The 20,000-nt window shown below is 44.6% G+C and overlaps 1 protein-coding gene across 19 annotated transcripts in view; it reads right to left on the bottom strand.

The window, feature by feature from the left end:
- RhoGAP19D (Rho GTPase activating protein at 19D) overlaps positions 1 to 20,000 on the bottom strand; it is a 345,152-nt gene that overhangs the window by 141,568 nt on the left and 183,584 nt on the right. For 13 of the 19 annotated variants that reach the window (XR_011399443.1, XR_011399441.1, XR_011399442.1 and 10 more), the window contains exon 3: positions 4,410 to 4,439. The exons of 5 other annotated variants lie outside the window; for them this stretch is intronic. Coding sequence is in view for 9 of the 14 variants with exons in the window: in XM_070136589.1 (XP_069992690.1) it covers positions 4,410 to 4,439 (30 nt within the window). In the remaining 5 variants the exon portion in view is untranslated. Of the gene's footprint in view, positions 1 to 4,409; positions 4,440 to 18,414; positions 18,749 to 20,000 lie in introns of those variants that run through there. One more of the 19 variants, XM_070136592.1, reaches the window with a different exon arrangement.

The following is a 20,000-nucleotide window of genomic DNA, read 5'->3' on the forward strand; positions in this document are numbered from 1 at the left end:
TCGTCGCGTTCGATACGTCCACGACATAGTGTCTTTAGTGCTTAAACCTTTATCTTCCTTATCTTTTACGGTGTATCTATTATTCTGATCCGTGCATCACAAAGCAATTCATCTAAATCAAATTTGACAGAATGATATTCCAAGTATTCCAAGTGTGTGTGTGTGGTGAAGAATGGGAGGGCTCAGACGGATGGCAGAAAAAAATGGATGGGACACATTATAAGATTAAAAAAAAAAAAAGCTGCATGCAATAAAACTCTCTCCATGAGACCGTCACGAATCACGAATAACCACACTCAAATATGACCACAAATACCCATATTCAAATATGACATCAACATTTCCTACATTCGAAAATGACATCACTAATCCCCACATCCGAATATGATATTAAATACCCACATCCGAATATGGCATTACGAATACCCACATTCGAATATGGCAACACGCACACCTACATTCTATGACATCATTAATACCCACATTAAAAAATCACGAGCACACTCATCCAAGTGTGACATCACGAACACCCACACTCGAACGTAAACGACGTCACAAGCCAACGAAGACCCAAAGCAGCACATCACACTTCGTTCTACATTTTCTCCTTGTCATTCATCACGTGACGACTTTGTTCCCGACCTCATCCCTTACTTTCTGCTTGTGACGTCATACACGGAAGCCGGTCACAGCCCCGCCCAAGCTCCTCCTTCTCTGGAGATAAGGTCACCCTCGAGTTTCACCCTCGAGTTTCTGCTTGCATTTAATCGGCTGCATTCTCCACTTCTTCAGACATTTATTAGGGCAAATCTAAGACACTGAGGGTCGTATTACTGACTGATTTATTAGATGCAGAAACATTAGCATGACCTAACATTTATTTTTTTCCAGAACTGAGAAATCTGTAGATCTTGGCTGGCAGAGCCTCTCTTCTTGAAAACTGGGCCCAGAAATTCAACTCTCAAACAATCAGCTGACCCTATAAGGTCAAGGGGACCTTACCTGACCTCAAGGCAGATGATCCCAAGCCCAGGTAAGAAAATGGTTGTTAATGGTGTCCATGTCTCTACATTAATGTTTTTAATATTGAGCGTGAAGATATTAATTTCCCACTCCAACTTGTCAGACCTAAAAGTGTCAAGTCCACCACGTCAGACAAATGAATCAGGATGGCTTGTCTTAGTCATCTAATTCCCGTATTCACAATGCAAAGAGGTCCAATTAAAATGCGCCAATCAAACATTTCCCTACATAGATTCCACATGACACCAAGTACTTAAAACACTTCTTCCACGAAGGTAATTACTATTGTCTTGTCCTATGGCGCTACTAAATGGGAAAGGCCCTCTCCGCAGCATGTACTCTCTACGCGTCCACCTTTCCGCTTCCAACGACCCGCCCACCGTCGCGTTACGTCTCTCTTCCTGTTGTATTATTTTCTTTTCTTTAAACTCCCTCTTCCTGTGCCTGTGCCGCTTTCCCTCCCGACTCTTACTGGTTTCTCTGCTGGCCACTTATCTCTACAGCCCTCGTTTTAGGCTTCGTCCAGGCATGAGCGCTATCTTCCATTTCGCAAACTTTGGCCGGTCCTGTTATCTTTCCTTCTGGAATCTGCATTGCGATGAGACCCTTCAACTGATAAGAAAATAGAAAGCTGTTATTTTTTTCTGTTACAATAATCACTTGAATACATCTTTACATCATTTCATATCTTTAAATAAATGTTTACCGTCATGCTGCGCTGTAACGTTAAGCGTTCGTATCTCCTCATATTCAAACCTACTTCACCCATAAACATTCTCTATACCCTTGTCGTGATCGGGATAAGAACGGATGGCCGACCATCCCATTAAATGTTTAAAAATAATCCCCATTTTCTCCTCTTCCCATCCCCTTCTCCCATTAAGGATACACCTGGCAGCCCCAGGTGTATCCTCCCTCGCACCCGTCCTCGCCCTCCTGCATCTGACTCACCATGACCCACCGCCCGGCGACGCTGAGTGATGTCACGATGAATCAATCGCAGCGTACGTAGGAGGCGGGCGGGGAGGAGGAGAACGATTGCGTCATCGCTGCGCCCCGTCGACGTAAGAGCGGGGAAAGAATGGCCTCCGCCCAGGCCTTTCTCGAAGCGGCGAATGCCTTCGCCAAAGCCATTCATCGGTGAAACCCGAGACCGGTGACGGCATACGCCCAGGAATCCCGGCGCGCGCGAACGCCTCCAAGCAGGTCCTGGGGGAACTTCAACACCGCGGGAGAGAGTTATCTTCAGGAAGAAAGAAGCCATCCTTGGGATCGCAACAGCCGGCTATAACCGCATTCTACCAGCGAGCGCCGCATCGTACCCCGCCATAACAGCGCCTGGCATCGCCTTCATCACCCGGCATTACCGGGTATTTCAGCTTCCACGCCAGGCCAGTCGACCGGTACCGTAGGTATCGACACAATAAAAATAACGGGACAAATTAGTCATGATATCTAATTGTAAACATAACGTCTCCGTTGAAGTAGAAACGTTGCGATCTATCATCGTGTCGGCATATCGAGTCTTTCGACAAATTCGTTAAAACAAACGAGAAAACCTGCAAAAAACATACCCGATAACCTAAGCATGACTCATCCATAAATGCCGTAAGCCAGGCTCGCTCTTGAATCATCATACCCGATGATCGATTTTTGCTTGTCTATCCCCAGGCGGAGGACCTTCTTGGAAACCATTTGAGAAAAGGGAAGAGAAAAAAATCTCAAGTCTACAGCAGAACAGAAAAAAATAAACAAAGATTTTCTATAAAAATGGACAGTAATAAAAAGCCACAACATTTTAACGGTTCTCGCTCTCTCTCTCTCTCTGAGTAGCCTAAATGTGAATAACTGTGTAATTAAAATGTAATTTTGTTTTGAATATGTACATGGATGCATGAGTGTGTATGTGTGTTTTCAAAGAATGTGCAGACTTCAGGTGATACTCGGCTAACCAAGAATATGTTCAAATATCTCCGATGACGTCAGGGCACGGGAGCAGTCATAAGCATCTTGAATTTAGCATCTCGAGGTCAAAGGTCAGTTTCATGGGCAGTTTTCTTAAGTCTCGATCTTCGTATTTTTTTAGGCATGGCGACTGTGCGTTTCGTGCGCACGCATGTGTGTACATTGGAGTGGCTGTAGATGTGTGTGCGGATGTTTGCGCGCGTTTGAAAGAGGCCGACTTCAAGAGACCCAGTTCATTACACCATAATTTCCTTAAAGTGAGGATACAATTCATCACTGTACGGAGAAAACCTGGGAACAAGCGATTACGTGGGTGGGCGGACGTGGCTGCAGCGTGGGCGAGAACATTCTCGAAAGCTCCGCGCACAAATCTTCGTTTAGCTCGTTACCCTGACACAACCCGATACTTAACGAGGACATAACCTGCACCTCGCGATCTTCCTCTCTCCACTTAACAATTCCTCATACGTAAAACTCAGAGCGCAAACAAAGCCTTTAGGTACAAATGAGGAAATAATGACAATAATCTGTCGAAAACTGGACGCCTGGGCCGCGGGATGAAGGTGTCAGGATTAGACTCGCCTGCTTACTTGAGAATGCGACAAGCAACGAGGAAAATGCAGGTAAAAATATCCTCAGCTTTGCAAGAAGAGCTGTGACATTCGCGTTGATATCAATTTATCAATTCTAATTTTATTGCAATCTCAGGAGGAGATAACACGCGGAAGAAGATAGCTAGTCAGATATTTGCTACATACAGAATTTAACTATAGAATCATGTGAATAGATGTCACACATGCACATACGACTCAAGAACGGACAAAGGCACACACACATATGTAACGATTATGAGATAAATTTCGTTTACATCTGCCTCTCCTCTCACTCCTTTCTTTGTTTTGTTTTATAACTGGAAGACAACAATAGTTTTCCTTCTGTAGGATGTTTTAGTGGGACTTGATTTGAAAGATTCAGACTGTATGTATAACAATAATATATGTGTCGAATGTATTCATTTATGCATGTATGAGAGAGAGAGAGAGAGAGAGAGAGAGAGAGAGAGAGAGAGAGAGAGAGAGAGAGAGAGAGAGAGAGAGAGAGAGAGAGAGAGAGAGAGAGAGAGAGAGAGAGAGAGAGAGAGAGAGAGAGAGAGAGAGAGAGAGAGAGATTTAAAACTGAAATTTAACGCGTGGCAATTCGCAGAATCTTACATTCGGTTACGCACGATGGATTTCGTATCTTACAAAATTTCTCAGCGCATTACACACACACACACACACACACACACACACACACACACACACACACACACACACATACACACACACACACACACGCGCGCGCGCGCGCGCGCGCGCGCGCGCACATACACACACGTATATAAATAAAAACTAGTATGCATAAGTGATATTCTCAATTACCTCAGACCGGTTATCGGTAACACCTCCCTCCTTTGGAATGAAAGATAGAAATGATGAAACAAGAATAACAATGATAAAAATAACAATAAAAAATATGAACAAATGAATAAAGGATTTATAAAAAAAATCGTATCTATTACACTGAAAATTAGGACTTCTAATCATTATTGCAATAGCTACAATAATCGTAATAGTTACAATGAATCAACTTGTCATAGTTTATTTACAACATTAAGGAAAAACAATCATAACAATATCGACAAGACTCGTGGCAATAAAAAACAACAACAGTAACAGTATTTGTAATCACAATACTAATACAACTAATAATAATATTGATAATTACACACAAATAACATACACAAGAATATATAAAATAAGACATAAAGAAGAAACAAAATAAACAAAAATGAAAAAATAAAGAATACGGAAAAGAAAGGCGAAGATGAAGAACAGCAAAAAGCAACCGAAGGAGGAGAGAGAAAGATTAAAGAAAGGAGGAAGAGGAAGAGGAATGGCATACATAACAGGAAAAAAGCCGGAGGAGGATGCACAAGAAGAAGAGAAATATCAAAGGGAATAAACAAAAAGAAGAATGAAAAAAAAAAAAAAACGCTAAGTGGAACCGCATAAACAACAGAAGCAAATGCGAAAAAGGACGAGAGAGGAACGACATAACCAACAGAAGGAAAGGGGAAGAGAACGACCAGAGGAAGAGGAAGAGAAGCGACATAAACAACAGAAAGAAGAGGAAGAGAACGACCAGGGGCAGAGGGAGAGAAGCGACATAAACAACAGAAAGAAGAGGAAGAAAACGACCAGGGGCAGAGGGAGAGAAGCGACATAAACAACAGAAAGGGGGAGGAGAAGAGAGGGACGAGAGGAAGAGGAAGAGAAGCGACATAAACAACAGAAAGAAGAGGAAGAGAACGACCAGAGGAAGAGGGAGATAAGCGACATAAACAACAGAAAGAAGGGGAAGAGAAGGACGAGAGGAAGAGGAAGCGGAACAGCATACCAAAAGAACAAGAGGCGAAAGAGGAAGCCCGAGAACAACACCCTCGTTCACATCCCGCCAAAGAGCGGCCACTTCAGAAGAGTCCCACGCGGGGATCCTATAAATGTCACTTTGCATCACACAGCTTCTAGGAATCCTGTTTTATTTGAGGCAAGGAGGATGACAGGCAAGAATTGCAACCTCCTCCTGGGAACCCCCGTCCATATCCACCCTCCCAATGTCACACCGTGCCCACATACCCAAAAAACTTCATTTGTGCTTCGTCAGAATTAGTGGTTTAGATATGATATTGATGTACCAAAGGATAAATAACAATCACACTGTCAAAATCAAACGCTAGTCAAACCAAACGGATATATCTTTACACATCCACATTGTTCTTTTTTTCTCTTCCTTTTTTTCCCCTCTCCCTCCCTTACTCTCTTCCTTTCTTCTTCGTAACACCCATCTTTTTTCAAACATCGCGTCTTTGCATGTCCTTCCCAGAATTCCAGATTTTACTAGCACGACAAGCCAGTAAAAAATAAATAAATAAATTAGGAGGAAAGGAGACGCATCAGAACTACAACAAATATAACGATGATGCTAATGATGATGATAATCATGATGGCGTGCTGATGATATGATGATTTTGTGATGATGATGTGATTTTGTGGTAGTGGTGGTGACGACGACGACGACGACGACGACGATGATGATGATGATGATGATGATGATGATGATGATGATGATGATAATAATGATGATGATGACGACGACGACGAAGACGAAGCCGATGCCAACACAAACTTAAGAATAGGAATACAAACACACCACCAAAAACCCAAACATCATAACGACCCCAATCAAACGCCAAAGCGGCTCCACGCACACAAAGCGTGCGCCGTGAACCCAAACAAAGACACCGAGAGCACGCAATTAGGCGCCCACAACAAGCCATCGTCCGAAAAACTCGCCCCCAGAACCATCTATTAGCACGTCCAAACTATGGGAAATTGCCAGCGTAACTTTTAATCTTCTACGACGCTGTTGGTCATTATCCAAGGAGGGAAAGAGCAGAGGGCAAGGGGGAAGGGAGATGGGTAATGGGGTGGGGGGGGGGGATGACGGAGAAGGACGAGAGAAAGAGGGAAGGAAGGAGAAAAGGAGGGATAGGGATGGGGATAAAAATATGGGTAAGGATAAAGACAGGAATAGGTCTAAGGATGGTGGAGGAAGAGGAGAGGAGGGAGGAAGAGAGGAGAGGAGAGGAGAGGAGAGGAGGGAGAGAGGAGAGGAGAGGGAAAGGAAGAGGACAGGGATGGGAGGTGACAGGGAGAAAAGGAGTGAAAGAGGGAGGAGGGAGTGTGGGAGAAAGAGAAAAGATAGAGGGAAAATCAAGAAAAAGGAAAAAGAGAACGAATAACAAAAGAAAAGAAAAAGAATAACAAAAAGAAAAGAAATATTAACAAAAAGAAAAAATAAAGATTAGGAGATCCAACAAAAACAAACCTCGGACACATCCCGACCAACGATTCAAATCCCAGACATAAACAAGCGACATCAAACTCGTCCTTCTCAGAGGCGACACGGCGTCGCTAATTCACACGAAGCTCTACCTATTTACGTATTCATGTCTGGTTACGTTATGCGAGTCTGAATGAAAGCGCCGAGTCATAATAAGGTCGTCTGAAGGTCCAGAAAATACATCCACGTTTTTTCCTCCATTTGCGTGGGCCGATTTCTTTTCACATCTATTTCTGCATTCCTACGAGCTCCCTCTCCCTCTCCCTCTTCACCTCTCCTTCTCTCCGCGACATACCTGGCCCTTTCACGCAGCCCCAACGCCCCCTTCCCTCGCAGCCCACAAACCTGTCTCTTTTTCCATCCTTTCTAAAGAAGTCCTCCGCGCCTTTATCAGCATGACCGTTTTAAAGGCATAAGATCCTTAAAAAAATCGCACAACAATCGGCGCTCACCGCATTCCGGGCAGCCTCTTGTGGCAACACTTGTGACCGCCATCGCTTGCAACTACCGCCCTCCCCAACCCCCTCTCCCCTACACCCACCCCCACCAGGTACCACTCCAACGACAAGACAGAAACGCCTTACACGGTGGAGGCGTTTTAGAGAGGGCCTCTGCATCCATACGATAGCTAAACTGAAAATGAAAATGTGTCCAAAGGTGTCTGTGCGTCTTCCTTGTTCCACTGCGTTTTGCACAGGCATCTTTTTCGTCCCTTGATTTCCAACTACGGTTTATATGGTGCACATGAACACAAATGGGCCTAATTACCAGCGCACTTAATGTACATCAGTACCGATGTGCATAGCTGAGAAAATAATCCACCGAAACGGGAAAAACTTTTCGCTCCCAAGCAAACATCGCCGGACTTCCCGCTGAAGCAACGGCCGTACGCACGTGACGACGACGTAGCTGAGTGACCTTCGCGCGCGCCATTACACCTTGTTGCGTCACAGCATTGCGTCACACGCTCGCTTGCCTCGCGTCTGGACGGCGGCCGATCTCGCGATGTTTAATTACAGACACGGTGCACCTCCCCGCCCCCACACTCCTCTCCCTTTGTGATAATTACGTCATAATTCCCATAATTTTCTACTTTATTAACTCCGTTGGGGCTCCCGAGTGTTTTGCTTCCATTGCTACAACCTGCAGGGAGGACGGAGGCACGTCGTTAAGCCTCCGATGCGACCACTGGTCATAGTCGCTTCTCCCTGTCTGTCTCACCTTTATATGTATATGTATATGTATATGTATATATATATATATATATATATATATATATATATATATATATGCATATACACATACATATATATATATTATATATTATATAATATATATATATATATATAAATACATATGTATATATATGTGTATGTGTGTGCTTATAATGCGGGTGTGTATGCTATACTGATTGTCTGCTTTCCAATTTTTACATCTCCCTGGGACGTTTCTTTCTCCCCAAATCCGCAGACCTCGGCGCACCACGGTCACCCCCACCGCCTTCCCGACGCGCTCCCTCTTTACCTGGAGAACTCCCCGTCACTTCCTTCCAAAGACGACACCACACTCGTCGCACTCTTCGTCCTGCCGCTCTCTCGTGCCCGCGCCACCGCACCCTTTCCCCTCGGCGGCCCTCCCCCCAATGACTCGTAGAATGTTCTATCACTCGGGGAGAAGAGGAAGCAATGACACGTCGTACTTTCCGAATGCGCATGCGTCGCTTTGAAAGGAAGTTATATTGCAGGACGAATCATATGTGATTTTATAGGACGAATTATTTGTGATTCTAATGGTAATGTCAATAATGTTAATAATAACGATAATGATAATAATAATAATAATAATAATAATAATAATAATAATAATAATAATAATAATAATAATGACAACAACAATAATAATAATAATAATAATAATAATAATAATAATAATAATAATAATAATGACAATGACAATAATGACAACAACAACAACAACGATAATAATAATAATAATAATAATAATAATAATAATAATAATAATAATAATGACAATGGTAATAATGACAACTATAAAAACAAAAAATAATAACTACGATAATAATAACAAAGCCGCAACAAAAACAGCAGCAGCAGCAACAACAATAACAATAATAAATTTATCATATATAAACAAAACAATTATCTGTCATCCTCTTCCTCTGATCTTATCGCCGTCTCTGTTCCTCTCCTTGTGCTTTCTTCCCACCACTACAAGGCCCGCCCTCACCGAGAACCCCCCCCCACACACACACACATTCATTCACCCCCTGAGACCCCCTCTTCCCCCCTTCTCATCCTATTCACTTGACACTTATTCCTCGCTCATCAACGCCCCCAGGCATACCCGCTCCCACCCATTCCCACCCCGCCTGCCCCTCCCATATTCCCTCCTGCGAGATCCAACTGCACAAGCCCTTCCTGTCCCCACGGCAACAGCCCTTCGCCCCGGGCTCCCGCGAGAGAGAGATGCCCGCGGCTGCAGCAACGACCAGCCGGCGGCGGAGGCGGCAACGACCCTCTACCAGGTCAAGCCAACACAGCGCGCACGCACACGGCTATGCAGAAACATACGTACACAGATGCACAACCGCGCATATAGACGCCTGTGCACGCATACAAATGCAGGCACACACGCACGCATACACACACACACACACACACACACACACACACACACACACACACACACACACACACACACACACACACACACACACACACACACACACACACACACACACACACACAGCCGCCCCTTCAAGCCTCCCCGCGCACACCATCCCTGATGAATTGTTTCCACGCGGGGGAGGCGAAGGGCCGGCCGCCTCGCCCGCCGCATTGTCCTCCTCACGTTCTCCTGACGTCACGCATGTGCAACGGAAGCGCGGACTCCGACGCGTCCGCGGGGAGGTATTGTGTGGTCAAGGGGAGGAAGGGGGAGGAAGGGGGAGGAAAGAGGCTGGGGATACGGAGAGAGGATACGGGTGTGGGAGGGAGGCGAAGGAGGAAACGTGTGTGAGAGAGAGACGGGGGGTGGGATGGGCACGAGTGTGTGAGAAAGAGAGTGAGAAAGAGTGTGAGAGTAAGAGGCGGGAAAGGGGAGGTGGCGGTTGATTCGGGTGGAGGGGGGGGGTGAGAATAAGAGACGCGATGTAATTGGCCCCGAGGGTGAGAACTTAGCGCTATCCCGCCCCTTCTTGCACACAATGCCTGCGTCACTCTGGACTCGTGATTGTTGGTACCCTCCCCCCCGTACCAATACTAAACACCCACGCGCACTCACACACTTCGGTGCTATCGAAGTTTCAACAATAAAAAGAGTGAAGTGGTCACGTCGCACGGTTGCTCGGGCAGTCAGAAACCGAACCCAGTGGTCACCACTTGCTCTCTAAAAGTGGATTGGGGTTGGAAGGAGAGGGAGGAAAGGAGGGAGAAGGGGAGAGAGAGGGGAGAGAGAGGGGAGAGAGGAGGGAAAGAGAGAGAGAAGGGAGAGAGAGAGAGAGAGAGAGAGAGAGAGAGAGAGAGAGAGAGAGAGAGAGAGAGAGAGAGAGAGAGAGAGAGAGAGAGAGAGAGAGAGAGAGAGAGAGAGAGAGAGAGGGAGAGACAGAGAGAGAAGAAAGCAGGAGGGAGGTGGGAGAGGAAAGAGGAGAACAAAAAGAGAATGGTAAGGCATGAGTTTGTCTTTCTCACCGCATACGTTGGGTAAGAAAGGCTGGAGCGAGGAAGGGCATTTGCGGTTTACAATGAGGTGCGTTAAAAGTCGGACGACCTTGATTTTAATTATTTGAAAGATTTATTTTCATTCCTCTAGAAAATGAAACGCTTTGGTAAATGTCCTTGGGAAGCAATAAGTAGCTCTACTGTAAACGGTGAAGCAGAATAACATGGAAAATGCAAAATCCAGTTTAGCGCAAAAGAGAAAACATGTAGAAGAGTGAAAATGAGAAGAGACATAATGCAGGGTCAAAGTGGATACAAAATGGATGATAAATTGACAGAAACAAACATGGACGTATTATTAATACATAAATAAATACATACACGTGTGTGTGTGTGCGCGCGCAAGTGAGCGTGTATATAAAAAAAAAAAACGATGCCACTATATGAACTGAAAATGAAGGTAACGTTTCAAACTCTTCAGAATAATCACATGTCTTTGTGTACATGTTACTATTTTTGCAACATACATATATAATACATACATACGTGCATGCATACATTATATACATATACATATACATATATATATATATATATATATATATATATATATATATATATATATATATATATATACTTAATCTATAAACGAAAATAGACCTACAGATCGTGGATATAGATAAAAAAAAGAGGCCGGCAGAGAGGGAGAAAGATCGCATGCAGGAGGCCAGTCAACCCTACGGTCTGCGGAGTGGGAGTATCGCTGCATCTGGGTAATTATACAGAGAAAGTTCCTTCTCCTTCCCTTCGCCGTCTCCGGGTTCGTGGAGACTAAATGGCTCTACAAACTCGAGAGGAGGCCTTGGAGGGGACGTGCTCTTCAGGGAGAGAAAGAGCGAGCGAATGAGCTGGAGGGGCAAAGAGAAAGATAGGGAGATAGATACATGGGTCAATGGATAGACTGACTTACAGAAACACAAGCCCAGATAGATAGATAGATAGATAGATAGATAGATAGAGAGAGAGAGAGAGAGAGAGAGAGAGAGAGAGAGAGAGAGAGAGAGAGAGAGAGAGAGAGAGAGAGAGAGAAAGAAAGAAAGAAAGAAAGAAAGAAAGAAAGAAAGAAAGAAAGAAAGAAAGAAAGAAAGAAAGAGAAAGAGAGATAGAGAGAGAGATAGATAGATAGATAGATAGATAGAGAGAGAGAGAGAGAGAGAGAGAGAGAGAGAGAGAGAGAGAGAGAGAGAGAGAGAGAGAGAGAGAGAGAGAGAGAGAGAGAGAGAGAGAGAGAGAGAGAGAGGGAGAGAGAGAGAGAGAGAGAGAGAGAGAGAGAGAGAGAGAGAAAGAAAGGGAGAAAGAGAGAGAATTTACGAAGAAGAATTCCTAGCTCCTACCCCGTGAATCGGCAAACCTAACTCCAAGCGGCGTGTTCTCCGCCTTCGGTCGGAGAAAGGCCCTCTGTCGGTGACTGCACAGGCAAATTGTTCAGCAGCAGGAGGCTGTTATTGTTCATTCATTTGTGTTGCTGACGAAGCCGTTATTGTGCGCTTACTCATCATTTATTGATTTAATTGCAAGCCTCAGGCAAGGGAACTTTTCTTAGTCTAAAAGACCAGTTTGACAAGAGTGTGTAGATGTATGTGTGAATGTGTGTGTGAATGTGTTAGCGTGAGTGTGTGTGTGCGAGTGTGAGTGTGAGTGTGAGTGTCCGTGTGTGTGTGTGTGTGTGTGTGTGTGTGTGTGTGTGTGTGTGTGTGTGTGTGTGTGTGTGTGTGTGTGTGTGTGTGTGTGTGTGTGTGTGCGCGCGCGCGCGTACGTATTTGTATGCGAGTGCGTGTGAAGAAAAGAAAAGACACGAGAAAGAAGAGAAAGGCAATGCAAACACTCAGAAAAAGAAGTCGACACAAAGAAAAAAAAAACTCAAGAAAGGGAAGGAAACAACCTATCACTTTCCCCTCCCCCCCTACCCCCTTTCTTCTTCTTCTTCTGCAACCCTCCCCCTTCCCCCCGGTCCGACCCCCGGCTCCTTCCTTTCTCTGCACAATCCCCCCCCCCCTCTCTCCCTCCAGCGAACATCAACCCTGGCGATGATAGCTACACATCCCGGCCTCGTGTGACCGCCCGCCGTATCGCTCTTCCCATCTCCCACTCGCATTCCTTCGTGTTGGAACTCTGCCCTTGTCACCGATGTTGTTAATAAATGCATGTGTCTTTATACTCATATCTGGGGGACTGGTGATTTGTCGAGGCATCTGGGAATGGTTGGCTGAGCTGTTCCGAGGCACTGATGAAATGGAATTATGAAGATTGTATGAGGTTTGTCACAAACTCTTGCGTGCATTGAGGGATGTGTCGACCCCCTCCCTCTTCCTAACTGCTTCTCTGTATGTTCTGTCTGCCTGTCACTGTCTGCATGACACTGTCTGTCTAAGCGTATCTTTCTGCCCGTCACTGTCTGTCTGACTGTATCTTTCAGCCTGTCACTGTCTGCCTGACTGTATCTTTCTGCCTATCCATCAACGCGCCTGTCTGTCTGTCTGTCTGTCTGTCCCTCCCCCATAGGCCACACCCGTTTACCTATTATCGCCTTACCTACAATAATAGCGTCTATTACACACGCGTTAGACGCCGTACTTCGCTCCCGCCCTTATCCTTCCCTAATCCATCTCGAAGAACGCAATCCATCAAAGGCATCTGCTTTCTCTTCCCCTAGACTCCTCCCATCCTCAAAAAATCCTTCGCTGCCCTTCCCTAGACCTACTTCCTACGAGACGTCCTGAATCCCGATAGAAACCCCTGTCACGCAGCCAAAGGCGCTCCTTTTACGTTGCTTTGGGGAATGTCCTCACATTTACAGGGCGAGAGGCTTCCCTTTCTCCCTTTGTTTTCTGCCTGTCTGTCTGGGATGTATTCGATACTGTTCTGGGTTGATTCTCGATTCTCTCCTCCTCTCTCTGTCTCTGTCTCTGTCTCTCTCTCTCTTTCTCTCTTCCTCTCCTTCTCCCTCTCTCTTTCAGTTTATTCATTGTCTTCCAATCATGACTTAATTTTCGCCTGAGTAAAAACCGAAGATAAATACTGATCCTCAGACCTGGTAAAATTCTGCAATTAAGATCAATGTTACACTCCTTTGCCTTCCACGGCCAGATGCAGTGAACTTTACAGGACTTACTAATCCCATGCTTCATTTAAGACTCGAGAGCTCTCGTCGTCATGTTTAAACATAGCTTCGACGCCACTTAAAAAATACTCCCAAAGCTAACAAGAACCGACCGCACTTAATCGCAGAGGAATTACAGCGTGAGGGAAAAAACGTCAACATCGAAAGATCTCTTAGAACTTTTAAGCAACGTCGAAAGGCAAAAAGGTCTCGAGGAGGTATGCAATCAAGGTGAGGTCGACAACAATCTTCTTCGGGCCAGAAATTATCGAGGAAAATCAGCAGGATGAAAGGTCAGGCGCGATTCCGGAACGATCGTAAGTGTGAAAGCGCGTGCGAAAATGCCCAAGGTATAGACCGACCTTGGGATGGCGTGAATGACAGAATCCGCAGAAAAAAGAAGAGGCGAGAAGGAGGAGAAAACTCAAAAGCGTAAACAAAATGACCCCGAGAGATTCGGCCTTGGTGAGGGCATGCCGAAGAGCCGCGTCAGTGAGCATCGTACCGTAGCCTGGGTGTCGTCACGTTCAATCCTCAGGTGATCTTAACACTCTCCGTTCATAGTCTCGAGTTCTACCTGATGCCTTCGTCACTAAATCACAAGAGAAAAGCCAAAATGCCTTACACAAAAATACAGTCCCGTAAAAACAAATTCCTTTTAATGTGTCCGCCCTTGTTCTTCTTGGGAGTCACGTTTATGACACAGACCGGATTCGAAAGATGGCGTACACGGAACACGATAAACATTCATACATAGCCATGCAAAGATACAGCATCGTCTGTGGACATAAATCTTTCCACGACCTGTTAAGTCGGCAAAATAGCGTCATAAACGGGGCCCGTCTCTCGTCTCGGCCGAACTTATCTTGTGACCTGCTTAAATATACAAGTTCGTGGCCTCTGACAGGTCGAGCTCCCGAAAACAATCGCACCCTCACTTTCCAAACATTTCCATAGTGCGCTGTTGATACCCAGCCGATGTCTTCTGCCGCCCAGCCAAAACATTCGGGTATACCGCCCTCCCTCCCCCTCTCCTCTCCTCCCTACTCTTCCTTCTTCATTCCTCCTCTCTCTCCTTTCTCTTTCTCCTACTCCTTTTTCTTTTTTCTTTCTTCTTTTTCTCTTTTGTTTTCGTTTTCGTTTTCGTCTTCCTCCTTCCTACATCCTTCCTTCCCACCCATCCCTCCCTTCGCACACCCTCCCTCCTTTATAACCGCACATCTCCACCTGTTCTCACCTGCTATTCTTTCGACTCCATCGCTCGCGAGACATCAACAAACCTCGCTTGGCGCTCTCAAGACATATCATTGCTGTCACATGCATTACCACTTCAAACGGCGACATCCCCAACGACTGCAGACCACCACGAAGCAAGTTTATACGAGAGTTAGAGTGAAGTGAGCAGGCAGGAGGGCATGGCGTGTGTGAGTGTGTGTGGGGAGGGGTGACTGTCGCAGGGTGGCATATATGCCCCTAGCGTGATGTCTTGGGGCGACAGTAACGTGACTGAGGAAGGAAGTCCCGGCTAAACGTCTGCCATCCGACGACCTCCCCACCCGCAAGGCCCTAAGACCACGTCCCGCGGCACCCACACCTGCCCGGGGGCGTCACGCTAATCATTTGCCATTTCATAACAAGGGATAAGCGAGGCGCTGGGCGAGACGCGCGTTCCCTCTGCCGCCCTATGGGCTAACGTCACTCGACTGAACGATGTAGAGCAACTTACTATGTAGCGCCTCCAACTTTCACTCCGAGTCGGCGATCTCCAAATGGTCCCGAGGCCGTAAAAGAACCATTACCGTACCCACTGGTCACATGCCCGCACAGTCAATCACTCGAGACATGGAGCACACTTGCGGGAAGCATTAATGTAGGTCATCGTCTCAAGATATGCTAAAAATGCTAGAGTCACACGAAGCAAAATTGAGAGCTGATTAAAAATAATACACCCACAAATTAGGATCAACACTTTTAACATTAAAACTGTTCCATCCTGAGATAAGCTACAACGAAATGATATATTAAGAACTGCGAGCCGTGAATCACAATGGGGAAATAAAGACAAACTGAAATATACTCAAAATCAAACCAAACATTAACAGAACCAATCGAAAAAAACAAGTGCTATTAGGAACCAACAACTTTTACGACCATTTTTTTGCGCCAAGTCTAATATGACAATTCCCAAACTTTTTCACACACATTTAGCTGACAGGTTACAAAAATATGACACAAAAAACGAAACCTCAACTTCTGTGGGGAAAAGAAAAAAATCTAAAAGCCCACACGATATAGGCCTATCCACGGACCAGGCACAAACAAAGAAATAAGAAAGCGATCGTAAACAGAAAATCAATCACAAGGACAATAACAAGCTCCAACAAAGACTAATTTTGCGCTTGGTGGCGAAGTGATCGCCGGTCTGACACCCAATCACGCGCGTGGGGCTGCGAGGGGACAATCCTGGGCCCTCGCTGGGATTTTCGCGGTAAAGAGGACGGAATGCGAAATGGCCGAGGAAGAAATGCGAAAGGAAAATGCACAGGGAAAGTAAAACCTGCCGGCAAAGAAGAAAGTCGAGTGGATAAGAAAGGAATGAAAATGCTATTTTTCTCTATTTCTTTGTCGCTATCTACGTGCTCTGTCTGTCTGTCTCCCTCATATATATATATATATATATATATATATATATATATATATATATATATATATATATATATATATATACATATATACATATATACATATATATATATACATATATATATAATATATATATATACAATATATATAATATATATAATATATATATACATATATATACATACATATACATATACATGTGTACATGTACACACACACACACACACACACACACACACACACACACACACACACACACACACACACACACACACATATATATATATATATATATTTATATATATATATATATTATATATAAACACACATGCACACATATACATGTATAAACACACACAATCACACACACACACACACGCATATATACGTATATATATATATATATATATATATATATATATATATATATATATATATACATATATATATACATATATATATATATATATATATATACATATGTTTATATATAATACACACATACATACACACACACACACACACACACACACACACACATATATATATATATATATATATATATATATATATATATATATATATATATATGCACATATATATATATATGCACACATATATATATACACACATTCATACATATATATACATATCATATATATACATATACGTATTATATATATATATATATACATATACGTATTATATATATATATATATACATATACATTATATATATATATATATATATATATATATATACATATACATTATATATATATATATATATATATATATATATATACATATACATTATATATATATATATATACATATACATTATATATATATATATATACATATACATTATATATATATATATATATACATATACATTATATATATATATATATATATATATATATATATATATATATATACATACACATATATATTATATATATATATATATATACATATACATTATATATATATATATATACATATACATATATATACATATACATATACAAACATACACATATACATACCACACACAAACATGGGTGTCATAGCGTCTGTATAACAGATAACACCAAACGCCCTACAGACACTTGTGTCATCTCCAATCCTTTGTCGTGACCAGCCCCCCCCCCCCCAGTACCCCAGGCACAATCCACACCCCACTGGACCACCCCGGTCATTAGCTGCCGGACTTAACGACTCACCGCCCCGTGTTTAAGTCCTGCACGACCGAGGGTGATGTACTGCTCGCGGATCGTCCGCTGCAGAGGTGATGACACGCCGCTTGAACTATTGCACACGATATCCCTAAAGTCTTTGGCGAAGTACTGGGGTCCTACGTTATTTTTGGTAAGGTATTGATTTTTTTATTTCTATCCTATCACTAAGTGTACTAAAGTCGTATTAGATAAACCTACTATAAATATATACCTGTAAATGGTTAAAATCGTCATGACTCGAGTGTAGAACCGACAAAAACAATTAAGAGCGTCACAGATGTTTTCTTCTCAAATGTGTCTCTTCACCTGTATTCCCCAGCTGTCCTTCCAGGGAGGACCACTCGGCATGCGGCAGGTGTACACTCAACACGACCCCGCAACGATACGCGAACAGGGCTATGCAGCTATCGTCGTAGCAACCCAACTAAATTCAACTACGAAATTTGCTGGCCACTTACTGCATTGGCTTAATAAGCCCAAGCTCTTTTTATGGCTGTACTTTCCATCTCAAGGCTGCAAACCCGCTGCAGAGCCTGGGGCATAGAGCGGGCATCGGGCGCCGCGGCTCCCCTGACACAAACGACGTAAGAGGTTGTATGGCAGATTTTCGTCCGCAAAGATAACAGTCACACCTCCCATAACTGGTAGAGATAACGTAGGCCAATAATCCCTGCCTCCCTGGAAGGGCAAGGAGGGCAGGCGACGGGTGGGTATATACGCAGTGACCCTACGCCACGACGCCAGGGGTACTGACCTATGCAGCCGAGGACGAGCGGACGACGCAGGTGTCGCGGTGTCGTCGTCCCAGGGTGAGACAGGTGGGCGTGGAGGAGCCGCAATACGGTAGCGGTCAGGTGATAATAACCTAGGGAACACCTCCCTCCTGCGCCTGTGCCCTCACCACCACATGGCAGCCACTACTTGCACTGTTTTCACAACACAGTCACCAAACGGCCGCTAGCATCACCAAGCGGCATCTTTACACTTTCAGGGTCGGCCTCTCGCCCTTACACTGAACCTTACTCATGGCCACCGCAATGTTCACTGCACCGCACTCACACACACGACGAATCACTCATCTCCGATCACCTACTGATCCACTGGCGGGTGCCCAGCATACAGGGGTACCGTCATCACGGCGCCCCCCGGCCCCCGCGCATGATTACCCCATAAACCTGCTCATCACGTCTTTACACTTTATTCATTGCTTCTCTTATCACGATTCACTAACACAACACAACCATCTGCCTCGATAAATGTAACGGGCAAACATCATTGGAGCGTAAAACAGATGGATTAGCCAGGTAAGCAGGGATGTGCCGTGATAAGTCAACCCCCTCGTGTTAAAAGTACCCCCGGACAGGTTTCATAATGACACAATAGTTGTGGCCCAGCATACGCGAGCTCAGGTGCGATGGGGAGGCTGATGTCCATCTGTGATAACTGACACAACAACAAGAAGCCACCGGTGCCCCCCCCCCGGGTCTCCCCCTTTCTTCCCTTCTGCACCTTATCACTGTCATAAAACCACAGCCTCTCTACGCTCTCACCCTGTAAGGATTTCCTGCTTTCACGCCTTGTCTCTTCTCTGATAACCGGACAAAGGAACACGCTGGGACTTCATTACAAAGTGAACAAAACCGCTAATGTGCCCATTGGCTATTTTCACGCCTGCCCCACAGTGAGCGTCAATAATTACTCCGTCATCCTCAATATGTAATGATGTATAAGAAAAGGTTATAAGCAAGATACGAAAGACTCTCTCTCTCTCTCTCTCTCTCTCTCTCTCTCTCTCTCTCTCTCTCTCTCTCTCTGTGTGTGTGTGTGTGCGTGTGTGTGTGTGTGTGTGTGTGTGTGTGTGTGTGTGTGTGTGCAGCACGTGAGAGAGAGAGAGAGAGAGAGAGAAAGAGAGAAAGAGAGAGAGAAAGAGAGAAAGAGAGAAAGAAAGAAAAACAGAGAGAGAGGAGAGAGAGAGAGAGAGAGAGAGAGAGAGAGAGAGAGAGAGAGAGAGAGAGAGAGAGAGAGAGAGAGAGAGGGGGGGAGTAAGAGGAAGAGATAGGGGGAGGAAGCAGGAAGAGAGAGGGGAGGAGGAAGAGGAAGTGAGAGGAAGGGGGAGAGAGAGGAGAGAGGGGGGAGAATAGAGAGGCGAGAGAGAGAATAGAGAAACGAGAGGCGAGAGAGAATAGAGAGGCGAGAGAGAGAATAGAGAGAGGGCGAGAGGCGAGAGAGAATAGAGAAACGAGAAGGAGAGAGAATAGAGAGAGAGAGAGAATAGAGAGAAGCGAGAGAGAATAGAGAGGCGAGAGAGAATAGAGAGGGAGAGAGAGAGAGAGGGAGAGA

The sequence above is a fragment of the Penaeus vannamei genome, chromosome 22 (genome assembly GCF_042767895.1).
Source record: "Penaeus vannamei isolate JL-2024 chromosome 22, ASM4276789v1, whole genome shotgun sequence".
Lineage (NCBI taxonomy): Eukaryota > Metazoa > Arthropoda > Malacostraca > Decapoda > Penaeidae > Penaeus > Penaeus vannamei.